This window comes from Elgaria multicarinata, chromosome 6 (genome assembly GCF_023053635.1).
Source record: "Elgaria multicarinata webbii isolate HBS135686 ecotype San Diego chromosome 6, rElgMul1.1.pri, whole genome shotgun sequence".
Classification (NCBI taxonomy): domain Eukaryota; kingdom Metazoa; phylum Chordata; class Lepidosauria; order Squamata; family Anguidae; genus Elgaria; species Elgaria multicarinata.
This window is the reverse complement of record NC_086176.1, coordinates 28,398,767-28,422,963: the sequence shown is the minus strand read 5'-3', so window position 1 is coordinate 28,422,963 and position 24,197 is coordinate 28,398,767. Positions and strand designations below refer to the sequence as shown.

Below are 24,197 nucleotides of genomic sequence, written 5' to 3'. Positions count from 1 at the left end.
ATTTATTTATTTATTTATTTATTTATTTATGTGTGTATTAATATTTCTACCCCACCTTTCTGCCTGGAGACCAGGAAGGTGGCAAATAGTATCAGCAGTAAAACCAATAGCAGAATGGTTTAACACAGTCACAGCAAAATAAATAATAATAATTTAAAAACTCGCAAAACATCAATAGAGCAGGGACACACAGAGCATCATCAGACAAGAGTTTTATAGCGAATTCGTTACTGGCTGCTTACGGATGTTCACGGGTCCTTTTGATGACAATGTCCGTCTCCTGGATGTTGCCTGCACCTTCTGCTCTTTTTTCCGTCAAAAATAAGACCCAGAAAATCCTTCTTTTTTTTTTACTATAACGAAACATGCCGCCTGCTGTGTGCAGGAGAAGTAGCATGATAAAAACATCCACTGAATGGGCCATGTGATCGCTGCTTGCTTCCTCTTTCTTCTCTGTGTGAAAAAAGAGGAAGCTGTTCGTCCCTATTGTGGGACAGAAGCAGGAGGCAAAGCGACGGTAGGGAAACGCGATTCTCCCCCACCCACCCTCCGTCTGATGAGGCTCACAGTTATTTTTCTGCCAGCCCAGATCCTGCTGAAAGAACCGTGCCTTCACTGCCCATCAAAAGAAAAGCAACAAAAGTATTTATTTATTTAAGAGCCAGCCAAGTGTGGGAGGCAACGTAACTAAGAGCAAAGTTAACATTCCATCCTCCTCCAAATGTTGGCTTCATTTATCCACTAAATCAGGCAGAAATTAAGGCAAAGTCATAACGGATTTCCTTTGCTTTTCCAAGGGTGTGAGAATATGACAAAATGATAGATATTTCCTGCTGTTTTATTAATCATTCTGTTGTCTGATAGGGTGATGCAGAACGTATCTGTCAAGTAGATGAACTCTGGAGTGGAGCAACACCAGTGTGCAGAAGTAAGCTATGCATGAATTGCATTGCGTGTCAAACTCAGCTTGAACAAGTTTTGCTTTGTTTTTTATGGAGAAAAATAAGAACATATGACACTGTTCTTGCCTCAGGAAGTCGGGTTTCTTTTAAATAGTATTTAAATATTTATTTCTAAGACAGAAGGGTATATGGCAATGGACTTTGGTATCTACCTTTAGATACCGTAAGAAAAGTTCCATTTTAAATCTCAGACCTTACTAGATTTTCAGTCTTGTCCAGCAGTTTGGTTGAAGTCACACAAGGTTTAAATGCACACACAAAGCTCCCTTTGCTATCCCACAAAGTGGAAGAGGCAGTACTGCACCCAGAGCTCTGGAACAGGGTGCATGCCTTTAAAACAAAAAAAGTTAGAGTTCCCATTATATTCCTCCAGATTATGTACCACTTTGTAGTTGCTGGTGGCTATCAATGTTTATTTATTATTTTGATTTTTTTCATCCTAAGTCTTGGGCCAGGGTAACTTAAAACACATTAAAATAAGGCTTAATTACTTACGGCATAATACATCTCCTTTCCATTGGATGTTATTGAGCCACTAGTGTAAAGCCCATGACACCATGGGGGCTAGTAGTCCTGCTACTTTTCTGCTTTTTTGCCCCCCCAGTCCCCTCACCACAAAGGGACTCATGAGGAATGAAAACGTGGCTCATGCATAATGAACTTCCCCTCCAAAATTTTCATGTTGTGCAGCCCCAGCCCCTCCCTCGCGCACTCTGATTGCCCACCCTCATCCCTTTCCCGCTGGTGGCGACAGCCTAACCGTGTGTCGCACTGATTGGCCAAGGAGGGCTGTGTGTTATCCCTTTATCCTGTCTGTTATCCTGCCCTACCTGTTTGGTGCGGAGGAAATTAATTGCTATTAAAGCTTGAGCTTTGAACTTTTTTGAACTTTCAACATTTTCTGCTCACCTGCACTGCTGAAGCTTCAGTTTAAAACAAAAATGAGTAAAATCAGCCTAGTATCTCTAGTAATAAGCCTTACACTACCATATTCTTATGTAAGATTCTCATCCACCAGCCCAGGGGTGGGGAACCTCTTTGAGCCTGAGGGCCAAATTTGATTTCGGAGAAGCTCTTGGGGGCTATATCCCATGGTGGGCAGGGCTAAAGGCATTAAAGGTGGGGCCAAAATACCAGCATATTTTAGCTTAAAGCTCTTACTGCCAGTGACTAAGCCATAGGAAAGGCATTTCAATCTTTTAGACTGGAGAAAAATGATGCAAAAGCGATGCACCTTAGCCGGTGTGGTGTAGTGGCGAAGGTGTTGGACTGGGAGTCGGGAGATCCGGATTTTAGTCCCCACTAGGCTATGGAAACCCACTGGGTGACTTTGGGCCAGTCACAGACTCTCAGCCCAACCTACCTCGCAGGGTTGTTGTTGTGAGGATAAAATGGAGAGGAGGAGGATTATGTATGCCACCTTGGGTTCCTTAGAGGAAAAAAGGCAGGATGTAAATGTAATAAATAAACAAACAAACCCCAAATGATTAGGATTCAGGGTAAAGGGTAGGGTTGGCCAAGAAAAGGGGGCATGGCTATCCGGGGAACCCAGAGGGCTGGATTAGGACCTCAGCAGGGGCCAAATTTGGACCGATGTTTCACCTCCCTTAGCCAGGCATGTTTATGCTGGGTATATTGCTTTGCGTTCATCGATCACCTTGAATGAATGGGTCCATTTGACCCTGTATAGTTATTGTATGACGCTGCCCTTCCCTCCAGCTCCAACATGTAGGTTACACAAGCTCCTAGTAATTCTTCATCTGCAAACTCATTCATGTGGATCCACCACAAACCCATGCACACCTGGGAAATATAGGAGGCTAAGAACTGTGTGTATGTGTGGAGGGGCTTGTTACTATAAAAGCTGATTATAAGAACCATCTGTGTGTTCACGTTCAGAAATCTCTTGCGGGGTCCCCGAACCAGTAGATAATGGATCCATTATTGGCAAAGATTTCTTATTTGGCGATGAAGTTCTCTACAGTTGTAATCAGGGATTTGAGTTACGAGGGCCAACTCGAAGGATATGCCATGTTAACAAGAAGTGGAGTCCCTCAGCGCCTACGTGTGTGAGTAAGTAAAGAACAGTGCATATGGACAAAAGTTCTTCAAAAACAATAGAAAGCATGTTGACAAAACATAAGTGGTAACATATAGCTCTCCAGAGGTAGTTGCCACAGGCAGTAATGTAATCAGGGAAAGGAAAAGGCTGTTGCTATTATGTTTTTCAAGAATTCTATCATTGTACAGAGAACATTAGACTTCACTAGTATCAAACCACTTCTGTAGCATTATTTGTGTGAAAGGCTTCATATAAACTCCAGTGTGTTCCTATGGAGGTTTACAGTTTACCCTCCCTCACCAAAATATACTCTGATAAATTTTACTCTCGTTTACTCTCATTTATTCTGAGTACCCTTTTAAGGTATGACTTGAGCTTTCTGTTGGCAATTAACAAAAAGTAATGAAGAAGCAACCCATAGCTGGAATTAGACCGTTTGTGTCATGATATGTAATTCAGGATTTCATATGCCATATAAAGTGCACAGGTTTTCTTTATCATTACCCTAAGTTCACTATATATATATATATATTTACCATTTATACAACACATGCTTTTTTTTGAAAAAAAACCAACCAGTTCCTCCACCAAAATCTATTCAGATGATCACAGTAGGCATGAAGGTCTCCTTACCAGTGATGCTAAAATGGGCTTTTACATTATCTTATAGCCATACTTTTAATCGAAAGGTGATATTGATGGAATGCTCATTCGTTTTTTTTAAAAAAAAGTCTCTTCTGCCTTTCTCCCACATCGATTTTATTTTGATTATATTTATTTGAGGGTTTATAATCCACTTTTCCACTCAAAGGAGTTCTCATCACAGAGAATATTAAAGAACAAGTCTAAAACACATTGGAACATTCAACAGCAGACTAATCAGAAATATTATTCCTGAAGGAGAATAATACCAAACTCCCTTACACTTTCTGGTTAAAAGCCTGCTTAAGAAAAGAAATAAAGACTTGATACCCCAACTAAATGGGCTAATAAATGAACCAAATGTAATCACATTTTAAAATTAGTCCCCTTTATTCTGGTGCTTTGCCTTTCCTGTAAAGGAGAGAATACTTTTCTTTACAGAAGAAGAAGAAGAAGAAGAAGAAGAAGAAGAAGAAGAAGAAGAAGAAGAAGAAGAAGAAGAAGAGACTAGATTTACAAATGCCAAGTAAATGCTAAAGACAGATTATTATTTCCTCTTCTAGGCATAAGATGTGAACCTCCCCCAACAGTTGAAAATGCATTGTCTATAGACATAGAAAATACATACGGTAATAACATATCCTTTATATGTAATTTTGGATATCACCTACTTGGACCTGACAATATCACCTGCTTGGCCAATGGATCCTGGAGTAAACCCCTTCCATCTTGTGAAGGTGATTATTGAGTTGTGTTTTGTATTTGTGAGTATTCTATTAGTTTTCTTGTGGCTGGGGTCACCAAGGATCTGGTCCCCTTGAGTCAATACACAGTCGTCTTATTCCAAATCAGTGAGAAATTCATAGTATCTCCTCAGAAACCCACATCTACAGAGATTGGAATGGGTACTTCAAGAGGTATTGTAGGGAGCCCTGATAGACAGTAATACCCTCAAGTAGCTAGGTCAGGTGTAGGCAACTTTTTGGGCCCATGGACACATTTGGAAGTTTGAGAAACTGTCCTGGGGACAACCATAAAATGGCTGCCATGGCTGAGCATGGTTAATCACAAAGGACAGGTAACCTGCACAGAGGTATTTGTGGGAAATTAAAATGACAGCAGCTAGAGTCTCCCACTTCAAAGCAATCCAGCTGCCAGTATGAAAATATAAACTATTATTTAAATAAAAATTGGGGAAAGTAGGGTGACTTGGTGACCATCAATGAAGGTGTCATGGGGCACATTGGAGCCCACAGGCACCACGTTGCCTATACCTGCATTAGACCTTTGAAACTTTCTCTAGACATGTAGATTCACCCAGAAGAGACACACACACACACACTTCTCATGATGATATTGCCATTGCTGTTCTTCTTGTTTTTAAATGGTTGATTGGGAAAGAATTGTCTTAATTAACATGCCACTTTTTAGAAACCAGATGTGAAGATCCAGAATTTATTGAGAATGGGAATGCTGTCTACGAAAACAATACTATTGGCAGCAGAGCTGCATATTACTGCAACAGAGGGTACAGCTTAGAAGGGGAGCCTATTGCAGAGTGCACAGAATCTGGAACGTGGAGTCACCCAATACCTCTGTGCAAACGTACGTTCCTTTTTAATCATGGGGTCTAGCTTTACTTGGAACTGTGCAAAAGCTGGGTTCTGCTTTTTTCAAAAAGTAATTCTTGTTTGGAGTAAGCCCATTCCCTTCAGTGAAGTTTATCCAGATTTACCCAGCATAAATGGTGGGGGGAGGGACAGTGATCTCCGATGTATATTGTCATGTAATGCAGTTCCATTGCAGGACTGTACCACTTTGAAGACAGCATATTTGCATTTACTCCAGGTGTCTTAGACTACAGTTGTTCAGAGTAACCACCAATATGCATGCTATATTATGTTTCAGTCTATGTTTAATTCCATGCATCGTACACAGATAGAGTTCCTGGCAATTGTAGCACAAGCTTTCCATAATGGCCATTCATTTCTCCTTAGAAAAGGCAAAGTGCCTGGCTGTCTTCTCTTCTGATAGTAAATGCCTACTGACCCATCAACAACATTTGTCATCATTACCCTGATTGAACTCAAGAGGGCAGCAAAGGAGCTTTAAGCCAAATTATTAATGTAGACCAAATGGCACTTGATGTAAGAGCTCCGTGATCAGATCTCCCAATGCCTTTTTAGAAGTTTAAAAGTGGTAGGTTGGGAGGGAATTGGCCCAGGAGAATGATGCAGGTATGGGACTATTTAACACTTTACCATATGCAGTTTTTCCAATCAAAATTTGAAGACTGCTCAGAAACAGCAGTTAGTTCAAACTGCAGCCACCAAGCTATGGATTAGAACCTGTAGGTAGGAACATCTCTCACCATTACTAGAAGACCACCACTGCCTTCCAGTGGGTTTCCAAGCTGCTGGTACTTTGCTTTAAAGCCCTGTACAGCTTAGGACCAAGTACCTCCCATAGCAATGAACCATGCATTGAAACCACCTTTGGAGGTTTTCCAGATGCTCCCACTTTCTGAGGTAAAACAGTTGGTGACCAGAGAGACACTGGGCTTATCGCAGCAGGAAAAGAAGGCTTCATGGCCAATTCTCCACAAATTGCATTATACCCTGTGCTACAGCACGGATTGGCAGGTCATCCGAACCATGGGGTGTGTGTCTTACCCACCCTAAAATCCATGGAAGTGCAATAGAGATTCTAGGGTGGGTTATGAAGCCCCCGCTGTGCCAGGTTCAGACAATGCGCCAACACGTGGTACAGCATGGTAAATAATGTGAATGCCAGTCAAAGCTGTATGCTCAGAGGGAGCAGCCAAAATGGCTTCTTCCCCCACTGTGATCATCCGAAGGCAGCCAGAGAGTCTTCTCAGTGGTGCTGGCCATGTTTTTGAAATTCTTTCTCTAGAGAGTAAGGGCCTCGTTTGGCGCAGAGCGGTAAAGCAGCAGTTTCTGCAGCTGAAACTCTCCCCACGGCCTGAGTTTGATCCCAGCGGAAGCTGGTTTCAGGCAGCCGGCTCGGGTTGACTCAGCCTTCCATCCTTCCGAGGTCGGTAAAATGAGTACCCAGTTAGCTGGGGAAAAGGTAATAACGGCCGGGGAAGGCAACGGCAAACCACCCCGCTATAAGGCCTGCCAAGAAAACATCAGCAAAAGCTGGCGTCCCTCCAAGAGTCAGTAATGACTCAGTGCTTGCACGAGAGGTTCCTTTCCTTCCCTTAAAATAATGGATAGGTTGAGAAAGTTTAAAAATTGGTAGGTAGTAGCTGTGTTCCCAAGTGGTTAAGGGAAAGCGGGCAGGTATAGAAACAATTTCAAATAAACAATTTGTCATATGTCACATCCATCCCATAAGCTAATTCTTCATCAAACCTTTGCTCTAGCCTTTGCTCTAACATTTATAATTTAAACCATGTTTAAGACCACTTTAGCATGACTTTCTACTATGAAAACATTGCAAGGTAAATTAAAATGAAGATTTTATCTCTTTAATAACCTCTATACTGCAGAACTTCACATTTAGCTAAGGAGCAAATTATGCTTGATGCTCATTAGTGTGGTTTTCCCTGGACTTTTTTTTTCCTTTTTTTTTTTTACAAAAGTTAGCTGCAATCTTCAGCAGAAATCATGCACAAAGAGAAGGGTGTATTAGCCCTTTTGCCTCCAGTATTTTTTTCTTCTAAAACAAGATTTCTCTCTGAGCTGTTTTTCCCCTACAAGGAAATTGATACAGGTATTCATTCATATATTTTCAGCCACAGGCAGAAAAGCAGCCAGAGAGATTTTTAGCAGAAAATACAATGGAGGGAGAAAGGGCTAAAAAGTTCTTCCTCCTCCCCCAAGTGTCTTCCGCTGCAGATTGCAACCTTTGTATAGCTGCATTTTGTTTTTGTTTTGTTTATTTAAAAAAGAAAAGGAAATGGTGAGATAAAACGACAGTTGACAATCACGGCCTTAGCGATTTATTTATTTATTTATTTATTACATTTCTATACCGCCCAATAGGAGCTCTCTGGGTGGTTCACAAAAATTAAAACCAAAGTATAAAACAACAGTATAGACCAGTGGTTCCCAAAGTGGGCGGTATTGCCCCCTTGGGGGGCGGTGGGATTGCATAGGGGAGCATTAAGAGGCAAAGGGGCGGCAGGGGGGCGCTCGAGGTGGTCTCTCCAGAAGGTCCTAAAACCCAGGGACCGAGCAGGAAAGAGTGGCAAATTCAGCTGCTCTCCCCACACGGCTCCTGCTCAGGAAGGTCTTTTTCACTCACACAGCCGCTCTCTCCTCCTATCTCAAGCCCACAGCGGCCCCAGCAGAAGTAGGGGGTGGGGGAAGCGCCCACAGGAGGCAGCAGAGCAGGAAAGAGCGACAAATTCAGCTGCTCTGCCCACTCTTCTCCTGCCTAGGAGGGCCCAGGGCTTCTTTCCTGCTGGAGCCACCGCCGCCTGCTCGCTCCCTCGGCCAGAGCTGCTCCCTCCTACAAGCTGCCCCGGCAGACCTCTCGCGATAGTTGCTGCACAAGGCGGGAGCAGCAGCCCTGTGGCGGAGAGGAAGGAGCATGTGGAGGACGGTGGGTGGCAGAGCAGCTACCAAGAACAGCAGTTAGCCGGCAGGCTGGGTGGGGAGCAGGACTGCTTGTGCTGCTGCAAGGTATCACCAGGCTCCCTTCCCCTGTCAGGAGTTGCAGATTGGGGCCATCTCCCCTCTGAGCTGCTGCCCTCCTGTCGTAATCAGCCCGGCAGCTATTGTGAGGCTTGGGGGGAGGGGGGGTTGGAGAGAGAGGGGGGCTTGGAGGAAGGGGGGTTGGAGAAAGAGAGAGAGAGAGGGAGAGAGAGAGATGCTGGGTGTCTGTGTGTGTGCTCCCACCCCCCAAAAAATCTGGACTACAACAGGATTGGGAGAGAAAAGAAAAGAGGGAGGGAGAGAGAATTTCAATTCCCCAGGTCCTTCCTGGCTGAAGAAGATTCAGCAGCACCTTTTTCCAGAATGCTTGCTGAAACCATTCCTATCTGCCCTTGCTTATTTCAGGGTGTCCAACCCCCTTTTTTCAAGCGTTCTTTTGGTAAACATGGTATGTGTGTATCTTGTGTCACCATAAAAACAGAGCTGCAACACAATCCTAAGTATGTCTACTCAGAAGTAAGCCCCACTGAGATCAATAGAACTTACTCTGAGGTAAATGTGCATAGGATTCAGCCTGAAAACGAAGAGAGGGTGAAGAAAAGTCAGGAGACAATGAATTGTAGAAATAGAATAGCAAGTAACTGTGGGATATTTAACCATATTTAAAGACAATAAGTACAGTAAAATTAGTGCCCCTCTACTTCAGTCCCAGCCAGATTTTCCATAGGAAAAGTCTGTACCAGGTGGCAGATAATTATTTTAAAATGTTAATTAAAATACATTATCCTTTCCTATAACAAAATGGTGCTTACTCCTAAGTAAGTGTGTTCCACTAAAGAAGGAAATCCTATTTGATTCCTGTATTCATGCTAGTGTGACATGACAAGTTAAAGGCACAATTTTATGCATGTTTAGACAGAAAAAGTCCTTCGACTCCTAGAATCCCCTCTAAATGGGAAGCACCTGCCCCAGGCTTGCCGAGGGAGGGAGGGGAAAGAGAATGAATGCCTCTGTTTGCAGCCAGCATGGCAGGGCACACCAATTGAATTTTGAATAAAATATTCAATTAATTGTTACTGTTTTGAATTTTATTATTATTATCTTCTTTGGTGGGTCGTTGAAAACCACTATTCTGAATAATGATTTTTATAGTGTAGGGTAGGGGGGCGCTGGGCATGAGTTTGTGGAACCAAGGGGGCGGTGACCTGAAAAAGTTTGGGAACCACTGGTATAGACCTACCAGTCCTGCGGGACAGAGGGGTGAAGATTTCACGATATTTTTACCACAAGATCTCTTCCTCTGTTCATACATGGTGTGCAACGACCTCAGAGGGAGAGGTGCCGCACCCTCCATTTTGGTTTTTTTCTTAAAGGGGAAGATGTGCATGAGTGTTTGTGCGCAAAAGGTAAGGATATATATTCATCCCACCCCCACCCCCGATGGGCGCAGTGCTTCTGAGGAGCTCTGCTGGTCCTGGCTCCTCGTGAGGAACCGGGACAAACCGTGATGCCCGTCTATACATTCCACGGTCTCGAGCTCAGCCTGGGACTGCGGAAAAACCGGGCTCAAAGGGTAGGGCAAGATCCCAGAGCAAGGGAGGGATCATCCCTGCCTGATCCCGGGATGCCCTGTGCATCATGTGCATGCACAGGGACGATCCCAGGGATCGCCCCGGGATTTCACCCCATCTAGCTAAGGCCCACATGTAGTTTACCCCAAATTAGTGAACCAAACAGATATAAGTCTTATTTCCTATGGCACTGTAATATAATTCAGTAAGAGGCGGAGTACAACTCTCCTTTTAAAACTTAACATTTTATCCTTCCTTGCTTTTAACAGCAAATCCATGCCCTGTGCCTTTTATAATCCCAGAAAATGCCCTCCTATCAGAGACAACTTTTTATGTTGGGCAAGAAGTATTTATTAAGTGCAGAGAGGGCTATCAGCTTCGGGGGCAGTCTGTCATTACCTGTAATCCTGACGAGGCGTGGACTCCGACTCAAGCTAAGTGTGAAAGTAAGTATAGCAATAAGAAATTACTTTCATTTTTATTTTTTATTTTTTTTCAGAAAATGGGTTTTAAGCTTGAATACAAAACCAGCTAATGGAGCGATCATATGGTTGTTTAGATGCGGGGGGGGGGGGGGAGTCCTACAACTCCCAGCATGTTATTTCTGTCTAAACATCCATAGGATTGCATCCTAAACTAAGCGAAGAGATTTTGTCATATGTGTATATGTACATAAAAATGCCGATAACTATTAACTATTAACAGTGATCCGAGGCAGGCATGCCTTGAAATTATATCTCGCCTTCTTCTTGTGAAGGCTTGCTTTTATATTTGGGATATTATGCAAATGAAAGTATTGGGACTTGCATCCTGGTTTTGATTCCCAGAGGGGCAGTCAATTTAGTCTGCGGTAGCAAAAGCAACAAAGAGTCTTAAAGACGTACAAATGTATTCTAGCATAAGCTTTTGTGGGCACTGCCCACTTCATCCGTCTTTAAGGCGCCACCAAACTCTTTGTTGTTGCACCATGTACATTGATGGTGCTATATAAATAAATAATAATAATAATAATTTATCCTAGTCTTAGACTCTGCTTCCTTCAGGCCATAATAACTTACGAGGGCTAGGGTTAGCACCTGTATACAGGACCAGTAGGCAGTAGAAATAGCTGCCAGGAGTGGTGGAATTCCAGGGGCTCTGGGCTAATCTGGAAAATTCCCAAAGGCAGGAATGGATACCTTTTGAAAACAGCAGCTGTGTTTGCTTGAGTGGAAAGTGGGCAGAGTGAAATCAAAAGCTGGTGGGAATACCTTCTCTCTCTCTCTCTTCTTCATCTTCTATCCATTCTCTTTTCTCACAGGGCCGGCGCCAGACTATATTGCGCCCTAGGCAGGCACGTTCTGAAGCTGCCCCCCCCACCCGCTCGCCCACCCACTCTCTCCCGCTCCCGGCTTTGAAGCCAGGACGCTGGGGTTGGGGGGCCGTAGCGCGTCGCGGGCAAGAGCAGGGCCGAGGCGCGCCGACGCCGCAGGGTGGGGACGCCGACGCCGCGGGCCAGCCCACCAACCCCCTCACAGCCGCCACCTCTGGGATGTGAGGAGCCGCCGACACCGGTGCTTAGGGGCTGCCAAGGCCACCCCCCGCCCGGCTGCCCCTGCTGCTGCTGCTCCCCCCCCCCGCGGGCCGGTCAGCTCCAACCCCAGCATCCTGGCTTCGAAGGAGCCAGGACGCTGGGGTTGGGTGGAGGCTGGGGCGGCGGCTTTGGAACAGCACACGCGGAAGCCGCTCTAGGAGAACAGCTTCCGGGTACGCTGTTCGGCGCCCCCGTGTGGTTGGCGCTCTAGGCGGCCGCCTGAGTTGCCTCTATGGCAGCACCGGGCCTGTTTTCTCAGAGACACACCATCAATCCATTCACACAAATTCACACAAACATGCCCCCCCATTCATTCATCTATCCATTATTTCTCTCTCTCTCAAATGCACGCACATACACATGCCCATCGATGCCAAACTATTGGTGGTTGTGGGGAAAAGGGTGGGTCCTGGGGACAAGGGAGTGGCCATCTGGAGAGCCCTGGAAAGCCAGATTGGCACTGTAAGTGGGCCAGATTTGGCCTCCTGGCTTGAGGTTCTTCACCCCTGGCTTAGAGCAGCATGTATGTGCCTCGTTGTCTGCATCCTAACCACAGAGCACTGTGCCAGAGTGGTGTAGGAAGGATACTCTAGGTGCCAGTCACTGTGGTAGAGCTGAGCAGGTGCCTGACTGCTTGCCTGTCAGATCTTCTCTTTCTCTTTATCGTAGTGGTACAAAGGTAAGGAGGGATTTGGGGAACACAGAGGGAGGCTGAGGAACTCACCTGAACCTCATGTTGCCCATCTTTGCTCTAAAGAGAACACAATCTTCCCTCCAAGATCCTTCAGAAAACATGGTTTGAGGTACAGGTATAATAGTTTATCCGTCTCCCATTGTTTTTATTGCAACTCCGTCATTCAAATTCCCTTCTCTTTTTTCAATTGTATCAAACATGGGGAAAGGGCTATAGTTTGGAAAATACCTGCGGAGGAAACAAAGCTCCCCTTTCCCCTGTATACAACAAGATGCCACCGTGGTTATTTTTTGTCAGCCATGCATGTATATCAAGATGCTGGAGTCTCTGTGCAGATTCAAAGAAGACATTCAGTCCACCAGTGACCCCCTTTTCCAGTTCTCCGTGGTCTCCAGACAGGAATAAGCTTGTGTTCTATGTCAAGTTGTGAGGCAGTTTACAATTTAACCACCGCTTTGTTATTGTTCCTCTATAGAAATATCTTGTGGGCCACCTGCTCATGTACAAAATGCTTTGGTCCGTGGAACCTTTTACCAATATGGAGACGTAGTGACCTATTCGTGCTACAGCGGGTACATGCTGGAGGGCTCCTGGAGAAGTGTCTGTGTAGAGGATGGAACCTGGACAGGGCCACCGGCTTGCAAAGGTAAACAGGCACCAGCTATAACAACAGTGCAAGGGGCCCATTCTGTACACCCTTTACAAGCAGCTATTACATTACTGCTGCCCTCCAAAAGGTTTCCCTAAAGTTGGTGTTGAGTGTGAAAGAAGCAACAGCTAACACAGTGCATGTGCTGGCAGTGCTGAACTCTAAGGTGCTGAACTCTTTCCTTCTAGTTTTTCAACCTCCTTTTTGATTTGCACCATTTCTAACATACAGAATTGCCAGTGCCACTGTTTAAATAATAATTGTTATTACCGTATTTCTTCGATTCTCAGACGCACTTTTCCCCCCATATAAACATCTCTAAAAACGGGGTGCGTCTTAGAATCGCGGGTGCGTTTATTATTTCTTAGAATCAAAGCTTTTTTTTCTGTTGGTGGCACTGAAATTAGTGTGCGTCTTACAATCGATGGCGTCTTACAATCGAAGAAATACGGTAATAATTTTGTGCCATAGTTTTGCCCAGGTCTTGAAGCCTCACAAGTGTTATCTCCCTCTCCCCCCACCCTGAAACCAGAAAACCTAAAAGCATGGGAGTTGAACCTCTTTCAGCCTGAGGGCCAAATTCAATTCCGAAGATGCTCTCATTCCAGTGGCGGGCAGGGCTGAAGGCAAAAATGGGTGGGACCAGAAATCCCAGCATGTTTTAGTTTAGCGCTCTAATTCCGAGTAATTAAGCTCCGGGAGTGACACTTCAACTTTTTAGAATGGGGGGGGGGCTGCACAAAAGCCAAAAAACCATCAAATGATTGTGGTTGCAGGAAAGTGGGTGGGGCCAGAAGAAGGAGAACCCTGGAGGGCCAGATTGGGATCCCAGGTGGACTAGATTTGGCCTACAGGCCTGAGGTTCAATACCCTTGACCCAAAGCCTATCTCAAAATGGGATGTACCTTATTCCACCCTTTATTCCACTATCTAGTAGCCCAGCATGAAAACCTGGAGCGGTAACTAGCCTGCTGTCATGTAGAGCAGATAAAAACCTCGAGAACAGGAGAAAGCAAAGAGTGGTGTAGGGTTGCTATGGCTCTGAGTAAACATGAGGATTGTGGAGCTGCCACAACACCCTACGCCTATGTCTAGCTGAACACAAAGCAACGTGTGATGTGCCGTTATTGCGCTTGTGCGTTGCTCCACCCCTGACAAGGTGGGGGCAGGCAACACACAGCATGATGACATCCTCTTCAGCAAGACCAGTGGTCTTCAACTGGTCCAAACCCGAGACCCACCTCGGACTCCCAACCTGCAACTTGGGACCTACTTTCACAATTTTCTCCATATCCAACATGACAGCAACAGCTTTGCCGTGACCCATCTGGACTGATCTCGTGAGCCACCTTTGGGTCGCAACCCGCCAACTGAAGACCACTGAGCTAGACAATGAGGAAAAGGGGATGAAGACACATGAAGCGGCAGCAGCAGCTTCATATCTCTCATAACAACTGGTTACACCTAGCTCTTTCCCAGCTTTGTATCAGGACAGCTCAGGAAATCACGCCAGCTCAACATTTCTCAAATATTTTGAGCTTGGGGGCCTCTTCTAAACTTACGCTACCTTCCAGACCTGTACTCCAACCCCCGCACCCCAAGGGCAGAGTGCTTGTTCTGATCTTAAAGAGAGGGAAGATAACCAGCCACTGGTTATCTTCCAACAGCAGTTGTTCTGTCCCAATGTACCATCACTTCTTGCCACTGCCGGAGATGTTTTGTGACCCTTGCCCCCCTCCACAAGGTACACCAAACCAGTTTGAGAGCCAAGTTCTACAGTAAAGATGATGGTTGAACCCATCAGAAACACCCTATATTTAGCATACAGTGATGTAAATTTGACAGAAGCCCATCACCACAGTCCATCTGCACCGTGCTCTTGGGGTATATGTGAAATTATCCATCGCCAATAAATATTATAGCAGTCTCTCTTCTTCTTTTGCATATTTAGCGATGCTATAATCTATTGAACATAGGGTATTATTAATTCTCATTATTCTACCCCAAAGTAGCAATGGGGGTGGGGGTGGGGGAGACCAAAGGCATAAGTGGCAGAATGGGCCTGTGTTCTCCTGATTCATGTCACAGTGAGCTTTTTAACGAAGCGTCTTATAAATAATGCAGGCTATTTGCCTAACAAAAGACCTCCAGCTCTTAGGCCTTTGAAGCAGCATGAAAGCAGCCAGGATCAATGACTCACACAGATCATGTAAGCCCTTAGCACCCAGTAACATTAAGAAATGTCCCAGGTCTGCTGATAATATATTCTAACCCAATAGAATAATATATTCTAACCCAGTTAAGGATGTATTAATTAATGGCTGTTATAATTACAGGAGCCATTTTCGTTCTTAAGTATGACTACCATAAGCCAGAATTATTTCCGGGAAAAGAATGTATGCTGAATCCAGCCCAATATAAAAATTAGAAGTTGTCTAGTGGAGTCATGACAAGCAAGTCTTAGAGCATCATCCATGGGGTTAGGGTGGAGCAGAATTGCCTCTCTGCTGGTGGAGAACATCTGCCTGAGTATGCCCACAGAAAGCAGATCTGTTGCCAGCAGTGTTTCCATTCGCAGTCTGGAGATGGGGCAGAGGCAGCCACAGATCCAACCGATCCCCTTCATTCCCCGAAGAGGCCTCCGAATCTGACCTCTCACCTACACCAGGCTGGAGCTGTTGTAGATACTTTCCTTCCTGTTGACAGCAGCAGGAGGAAAATATTTTTTAAAACGTGGCAGAGACATTGATAAAGTAAGTCTATCCTCTCCCCTCTGCCCAACACCTGCCCTGGCTGATTACTCTCTTAATACGAATCTGAGTAAAATAAAAAATCAATATAGTAAGCTGTAGTTCACTGCTAGTTGTAGAACAAAACCAACAAAAAACCTTGGTGCAGAATGAGTTTTTAGGTCTGCATTATTTAAGTAATATAAAAGATGGACTCAGATTACTGTGATCGTCACGTTCTGCTTTTTTGCTCACAGTCAGACCCCATTTCTCCATAAACACACAGATACAATACCAACACACAGACCGAATGCCAAACCATTCACAAAATGGCAAATCACGGGTGAGTAAATGTGGCTTAATAGTTGGTATGGGCTGCTAATAAGGACATGTGGATTTTCTAAAATCTGTTCTGGCTGTATTTTACAAATTGTCAGGTGCCTTTCATTCCATTGTACACTCTTCGCTGAAATTGTTTGTTTGTTTAGTTTCTGAATTTTCCCCAATCCACACTTGTGAAAATTTGGGCTTGCGAAAATGCTCAAAGCCCCTCAAAATGCCCATTTCCATGCTTTAGCCGATGATGGAAATGCTTGTTTTTGCCTGATTTTTTTAATTTTGCGTATTTTTCTATTACTAAATTTGCACAACTTCCAAGAAGTTAAGAAAACAGTCTTCCGGTCCACAGAATCAGCTTGACTGGGGAATCACATTTGATTCTGTTGTGGATTTCTTTTGCACTTAGCTGCTAGAGCCAAAAAATACATGATACATGTAACAATTTCCCTGCAAATTCAGGACTACGTGGACTACCCGTAAATGGCACACTTCCTTGGTGGTGTTGTCATACATTATAATGTACAGTTAAAAATATTGTTATTAATATATGAACATTTTATTATATATTATAGAATTTACAATAAAATGTGATTACATGACTGAACAAAATATATTCTAAATTAACACTGGGCTGTCGGCGTGGGTGAGAGAGAGAGAAATTGTACATTTCTATTTTGCTGTTTTTGTGAGCGTTTTTTTTTTTTTCCTGTGTGTCTGAACAGGAAAAGACCTTAGTAGCTTTTGGGGTTATAAAATACTGCAAGCACTACTGATGACATATTGCTGTGCTATGTAGGATTTGTTTTCCCAGGCAAACATCAAGAGCAGTTTGTTTTGGCATGTGTTTGAGTTTGGGCTACACCCTGGTGTTAAAAAAAAACCAACCACTACTGAAAATGGCTAAAGTAAGTCAAACATTGCATCCACCAGAGGGCACCTGCATACACATTTAGGCTTCAGCAAATGTAGGACCTAAAATGTGGATTGGCTTCTCCTAATTGCTCTAAGCACTTCACCTACATTATTTCAGTAATCCTTGCAGCATATCCTCTTAAAGTAGGCCAGTATTATTGTTCCCATATTGCAGATTGGAGCCTCAGGCTAATATGGTAACTTGACAATAATTGAATTAAATGGTTGAGGATTTTTTAAAAATTCGCTTTTAATACAGAATCACTATACTATACCAGGCATAATCCTTACAAGCAAAGAAAGTTTACTTTTGCTTATTAACCTTCTATGGCCAAGAAAACTCTGAATATGTTCAGTTTTGTAGCACAATCACTGTTTAACCCTCCTCCTTCTTCTCTCCCCCCCACCCCGGTTCTAATGCGATGCTGTTTCTCTTTCCAGCTATTTGTCGGTTCCCTTGTCAGAACGGCGGCGTCTGTGAGAGGCCAAATGCATGCTCCTGCCCAGAGGGCTGGATGGGACGTCTCTGTGAAGAACGTATGTACCTTTCGTCTACGTTTATTTATTTTGTTGCATTTGTACCTCTGAGGAGTTCTGAGTGACATTTTCCAGTCTCACTACAACTTTATGAAGTAGGTTAGGCTGATAAAGAGCGTCATGAAATGGGGGCGAATCACGGTTCCCTACTGTCGCTTCTCTGCCCCGCTCCTGCCCCACATTACTTCCTCTTTTTATTGTGCTGCTTTTCCTGCACACAGCAGGAAACAATGACACATTCTGTTTCCCCAAAAAAGGTAAGATTAAAAGGGGTCCATTTTGTGACGGAAAGAAGTAGTGAGAAGCGTGCAGGAGGCGGACGGTGGCATCTAAAGGATGCGCAAAATACCGTGAGTGGACAGTAGCAAGCGTGCAATAAAACACTCATCTGATGAACCCCAAAGAGAAACAGACTTTTTCCAGGCTGCCAGGATGGAACATGAGTTTTCTTGGGAAAACTCTCTGCCCATGCTACACTGGGTGTCTCATTTGAACTTCACTAGGTATTCTAGGCAAGGTACTTAGTCAAAAGTAATTTGACTAAGAAGATCAGCAAAACTGACTAAAAGGCATGTCAGTGTACCTAGGCACTTGACAGAATTCCCCAAAGACTGTAGGTCTTGCAACTTGATTGCAAGTAGAGAGTAAACACTGACCACTTCCCTCTTTATTAGACCTATTTGGCTGTTCACCCTCATGCAATTACAATCAGGGGGTGAGGAGAGAGGCAATCCAGAAATTGTCATCTTCCAATGTCAGCTTTTGATCACAGAACCTCATTATCCTGCATCATGATTAGTTCATGCCATTTTATGCCAACCCCAATAAGAATGAACAGTCTGTAATGGAACAGCAATAGTCATCTACCTCAATAACCATTTATCTCTAATGGAATACTTAATAATCATTTAACTCTAATGCAGTCCTATACACGTTTACATGGGAATAGGTTCTACTGAAACTAAAGGATTGCACTGTAATAGTAGGAAATGTAATAAAATATAATCGCAATTATTCCTTGTTCGATCAGGAGGCATCCACATGGATTATGCCCCACCACCACCCAGGGTCAGGCAGGGATCTCATGACCAGGGATCTCTTGCCTAGTTCTTCCAAACTGGCATCACCTTTCCAGTAAGTTCCCTGCCTTCATTGTTCTTCCAGTTTCTTACTAGAGCTTTTCTCTTCCAATCTCTATTACTTTCTTCAGTTTTCTCTTTTAATTCTTTACTCTGTCCTTTAAATACACATACATACACACTCCTTTTTTTTCTTTTCCGTCTTCTTCCTTGTCTGCTCCTGGCCCTATGTGAGCAAATTCACCTATACAACCAAGTCTTTTACATTTGAAAAACAGAAGATAGTGAGGTATATCTGTGCATAATATGCCCCCCAAATGATTTAAAACAAGTCCAGAGCCCTACCGAAGCAGTGAGGGCGCTCCTCGATCATTCCGAGATTCCTCAGGACTACCAGGGTGAAACCTCTGCTGCCTGCAAAAACTGCCACATGAGCCAGGCCAAAAAGTCCTAAAATGTGCCATCAACTCTATGGAGTATGCGGGTAATCCTCCTTCCTCTGAAGGGCGTGTGCTGCCCATCCGCCATTTTGAATCTCACTTGGAGACGCATGGAGAAGTGTACACAATCCATCTACCACAGCAAACTGCAGTTTCCTGCTTATATAAACCACAAAGGAACCGCATAATGTCTGTGGAGGCAGAAGTAAGCTATGAAAGTGGTGCTAAGTGGAACCCTGCGTCTTCCCACCTTCATTCTGTGGAGGACGACAATCCCACCCAAGAATCTGCCACCTCCGTGGGCTACCAGAGGACTCCTGTTCTCAATACTGATGACTGTGAAGCCCTCCCATCTGAAAGTGGCAGTGTTATCTGGTCATCCTAGTACAAATAAGAAGCCACAGTCTACACATTCATGACTTGCAGTCCAGGTTGCAGCTTCTCCTTCAGATTCCTCCCCACATCCCTCTTTCAAGTCAGTAAGAAACATAAAACTTCTATGCTGGACCCACATTCTCCCAGGAGTCCAGAGATGATTCCCCTGACCCAAGAACACTTTCCAAGGGAAAAGCAAAAACAAACAAGAGCCACAGAACCTTGGTCTGACTCTGATTCCCCAAAATGTCCTTCACAATCAGCATGGTCAGATAGGGGAGAGAGAGAGTGGTCTGATTCCAGACAAGTGGAAATAACAGTGATGAAAGAGAGCTCTGGTCTTTCTTCCTTTGAAAAACTGGTCAATGCTTAGTGAATGAATGAATGAATAGTTTATTTGTTTGTGGCACAAAGACCATTACAAAATACAAAGTTGCTAACATCGCAACACACATTTGTTTGTGGCACAAAGACCATTACAAAATACAAAGTTGCTAACAATGCAACACACATTATTTACAATATTCATAATCTTTAGGGTACAATCCTTTATTATCCACGGAGACAATCTGTAGATCTTTCTAGGGGTGTTCCGTTTGTCTGCAGCGCCCGCCCTTTGCTATCACACTGGTGACATGCATGTCAAAGTCACAAGAATAATTTCAGTGATTACATTTTAACCTGAAGTGCTAACAGTCAATAACTGGCACTATCAGATAGGGCAATGCTTAGTGGTTGAACCCTTCACAAGGTAGGCAGTCCGCTGGCGTGGCACAAAAATTTTACACTCTCCCACAGAGAGCCATGGACATTTTAAAGGTGCACGTTTTAGATTTTCCTGTGATGGCTTTTATCCGGACTCTCCCTTGAGAGCCCAGGACTTGCAACATATACCAGAGCCTCAGAATGTCACACAGCACACTCCACTCGGGCAGCGGCCACTTTGGCTGCTTTCAGCACAAACACGACCCCGACAGAAATATGTAGAGCTGCTACGTGGTCTACCTCTAAGGCATTTGTCAAACATTACAAATTGGCCACCTATGACTCAGTGAAGTGCAGATAGCACTTCAGTCACTGGTATCTACATCGTAAGACTCAGCCTCTCCAACCCTCCCTATTAGTTCTATTTGGCTAGTGCATATCCCATGTGGATGCATCCTGCTCGGACAGGGAATGGAAACATTGGATGCTTACTGTGAAGTTTCCTTCCTGTTCAAAACATGGAGGCATCCCCACTGCACCCTAAATTTAGGCAAGGTCGTAAATCACGAACCACACTGCAGCCTGTTTCTGCACATACCTGCCTGGGCCCAAACTTCTTCTCAGGGATCATACTAGGATTTCCCACATGCTATGAAATTGTCTAGGTTTCTTCTCTCTTCTCCTGTTTTCTTCTATACTGTATTCTCATAGCTCCCCAAGCTAATCTGCCTGGAGCTTTGTCAAGAACAGACTGGAGAGGTGAAGCCGGGAGGGAGGAACTAAGCAAAAGCCTGGTCCCGTGATCCTTGCCTTGCCCTGAGTGGTGTGAGTGGGGGGCATATCTCATGTGGTTGCTTCCATGCTTCAAGCAGGAAGGAACTTCAGCAGTGAGTATCCAATGTACTGTTCTTCCCCCACATGACAAGGTCATCTGAGAAACGCAGAGCAGCAACAATGAACATATAAGGAGCATCTGGTGTACAGTACCCTCATTTGCAAGTATTTTAGTAACCAGCTGAGCTGATTATACACAAAATAGAAAGAGGTGTAAAAACCCAGGACTGAATTTGCACTTCAGAGAAAGAAACTGTTGATAGAGAGCAGTTGGAAGAGAGCAGTCAGTGCATCTAGTATTCCAGCTGCAAAAGCAAATGGAAATGACAAGCTTTTATTGTGGGGGTTGTTCTTTGCTTTAGGGCTCAGTTGACAAAGCAGTACCAGAAATGCAGCGTGTTCTGATGTTTTCTATCCAGAACACTTGAGACATTGGGTGCTTCAAGAGAAGGCATTTATAGAGCCATTACCCTGACTCACTCCCAGAGTTTTACAGGGGATCCAGAAGATGTTATCTTCCATTTATAAACTTCCCATGTTTTTACACCGCTTTGTCGGTCTTTGTTTCCATTAAAGAAAAAAAATGGAATCTCTGCACAGTGCCTTCTGCTTACTAGTGCTTCTTTTGAGTTGGAAGGTCATTTAGATTAAGCCTCCAAATTTATTTTATATATACACACACACGTATATATTTTCAAAACCAGTCCCATGATTTTGAGGATGTAATTTCTGATTTCAGAGTAGTTGGACAGGAAATATGCCCTTGATCTCTGAAGGTAGGTGGGACGCAGCAGTCAAAGGTCTCTCTCTATACAGCCTTGCGATCTCTCCCCACTTCACATTTAGGCTAATAAAGAGATAGCTAGAAAACATTGCCTTCATGCGGTGAAATAATACATCAATACAAATATATACCTTTGTAGTTGTTGCAGTCCAAGAAGTTTGTTCATGTAAATCAACCCTAGAGACATAAAGTCTTAAGTGGGGAACAGAAGGGCAGAAAAATGGGGGGGGGGGATCTCCTCCTGCTTTTTTCCAGGAATTTTTGGGGAAATATGGAGGGAATGGAGTTTTATAGTGGGGGTTTTATAGAATGCTTTTAATTCCCACCATTTTTTCTTTCCCCGGTTCCCATTAGTCACACCTTTAATCAGCTCTAAAGATGGGGTGCCTCTCAACTCTCCATGAGGGGCATCCCGTTTGGGCCCTAAAACCCATAAATGTGTATTTTGAGAATGCACTCTCGGGTATTGAAGGTCTTCTTGCCTTTATGTCTTTTGTTCCCTACTTCCCTCTATATTTATGTATTCTTTTTATTTAAAAGTTTTATAGCCCTCCTTTTAGGGGAGGAAGAACCTCATGTGGCGCAGAGCAGTAAAGCAGCAGTTTCTGCATCTGAAACTCTCCCCACGGCCTGAGTTCTATCCCAGCAGAAGCTGGTGTCAGGCAGCCGGCTCGGGTTGACTCAGCCTTCCATCCTTCCGAGGTCGGTAAAATGAGTACCCAGTTAGCTGGGGGAAAGGTAATAACGGCCGGGGAAGGCAACGGCAAACCACCCCACTATATAAGGCCTGCCAAGAAAACGTCAGCGAAAGCTGGCGTCCCTCCAAGAGTCAGTAATGACTCAGTGCTTGCACGAGAGGTTCCTTTCCCTTTCCTTTAGGGGAGACCCTCCTCTCTACTTGTTCATCCACAGTGGCCCCATTCAGAAGACACCTTAAACCACGGCTTTAACCATGGTGGTTAAGCCAGAAAGCCGGGTTGTGTTCAGAAGACACCTTAAACCATGGCTTTAACCATGGTGCTTAAGCCAGAAAGCCTTATTCACCATGGTTAAAGCCATGGTTTGAAGTGTCTTCTGAACACAGCCTGGCTTTCTGGCTTAACTGCCATGGTTAAAGCCATGGTTTAAGGTGTCTTCTGAATGGGGCCACCGTTTGTATAAGCCTGTTTGTAGCACTTCCAAATTAACCTGCCCACCAGATATCCTCTCTCCCCATTGTGTGCATAGCTTTACACTCCTTTAAACTGAGGTTGCTTTGGTGATGTGGGAAAATCTTTATCTCAATAACAAACTTTTTTATATATAAAATAGCTTTTGGTGTTGTTGTTGTCCCCTGTCTTCTCCTTAGCAATCTGCATCCTGCATTGTCTGAATGGAGGTCGCTGCGTGGCTCCGTACCAGTGTGATTGCCCAGCTGGATGGACTGGATCACGCTGCCACCAGGGTAAGCCTGTTTCAGCTAATATTTCTCACAATCTAGCAGCAGCGTTTAGCAAAGCAGAGGCATCTGCTCTGATGATCAGGTTCTGGGGGGAACCAACCCCGTAATTGTTCCTGAGAAGCTTGGAGGGATGGTATTGCAATATTTTCTTTTCTTCCCTGATTGGTCTTGCAATGCTGGTTTCCCAGCATTGAGGCCACCCCACTTCTCTAAGTGGTGAGATGTTTCAGGGTGCAGTTCTTATCCTGGTTTGATTTCCTTTGCAGATTTACAAATATACAAATATACATGTAGAAGCACACAGCTTAAAGAATACTCCAACAGAGACATCCAAAATCCACTGCTCCATATTGGATCCCTAGGGATACAGCCAGCACCCTAAAATGCTTGCAGAGCCCAAACTCAGTTCTCTGGGTCTCTCTCAAAACTCAAACTGCAATCTGTCATTAGTTGTCTTCACACACTGACCTAGATTGACAATATCCCCAACCAGGAATGAGGGGGTATCCTCCTTTCAGGTATTCCTAGCACTGCCTTACCCAACCTTGTGCCCTCCAGCTATTTTGGAATTCAGCTCCCATCAGCTGTAGTCCAAAACATTTGAAGGGCACCAGGTTAGGGAAGGCTGTCCGAGCCATGCAGAAGGCCAGCTCAATCAGCCAATCTCCCTGACAAAAGGAAGGCACTTGGCAACTTTGCCAAGGCTATTGAGGCAGTTGCCAGCCACAGGCCTGGATCCATTCACCTTCTCCTGTCCCACCCTCAATCTTGCAACACAAACAGTCTTAGCCATGTTTGTGGTGTTTTTAATATTAAGAAGCACCATTTTAGCAAGATCATCTATGCACAAATTTTCTCAGTTGATATGCAAAATCATACTCTCTTAGAACATTTTCATATGTTTCCTCAAAATGTATTTCATTATTGCTGCTCATTGAAAGGCAGTATGCCTTTCTTTTGATGTCCCCAAAGGGGCTGCTTGAAGAGGCCAAATTTATTTTCAGGGCAAGCAAGCCTGCTGCTTGTCCATCCCTAGTTTTATACTGTTACGTAGTTAGTTAAGTTACAGGGAATTGTGTGTGTCAGTAAAGTCTAAGGCCTGGTTCACATGTAATGACAACCCAGAGTATGGGTTTAGTATAAGTTGTCATTTAATTGTGTGGGGTTTTTTAATCATGGGTTGGTGTTATGTGCGAACCCTGCACCACGGTTTAACTATGGTTTGCTAACCATGAACAACCCAG

At 44.2% G+C, this 24,197-nt stretch overlaps 1 protein-coding gene across 1 annotated transcript in view; it reads left to right on the top strand.

The window, feature by feature from the left end:
* The window catches only part of SVEP1 (sushi, von Willebrand factor type A, EGF and pentraxin domain containing 1), a 115,556-nt gene that overhangs the window by 87,400 nt on the left and 3,959 nt on the right, over window positions 1–24,197 (top strand). The window contains exons 40-47 of the mRNA XM_063129193.1: window positions 865–928; window positions 2,862–3,035; window positions 4,230–4,403; window positions 5,098–5,271; window positions 10,132–10,308; window positions 12,605–12,775; window positions 17,200–17,295; window positions 22,861–22,956. Coding sequence (XP_062985263.1) covers window positions 865–928; window positions 2,862–3,035; window positions 4,230–4,403; window positions 5,098–5,271; window positions 10,132–10,308; window positions 12,605–12,775; window positions 17,200–17,295; window positions 22,861–22,956 — 1,126 coding nt within the window. The remainder of the gene's footprint in view (window positions 1–864; window positions 929–2,861; window positions 3,036–4,229; window positions 4,404–5,097; window positions 5,272–10,131; window positions 10,309–12,604; window positions 12,776–17,199; window positions 17,296–22,860; window positions 22,957–24,197) is intronic.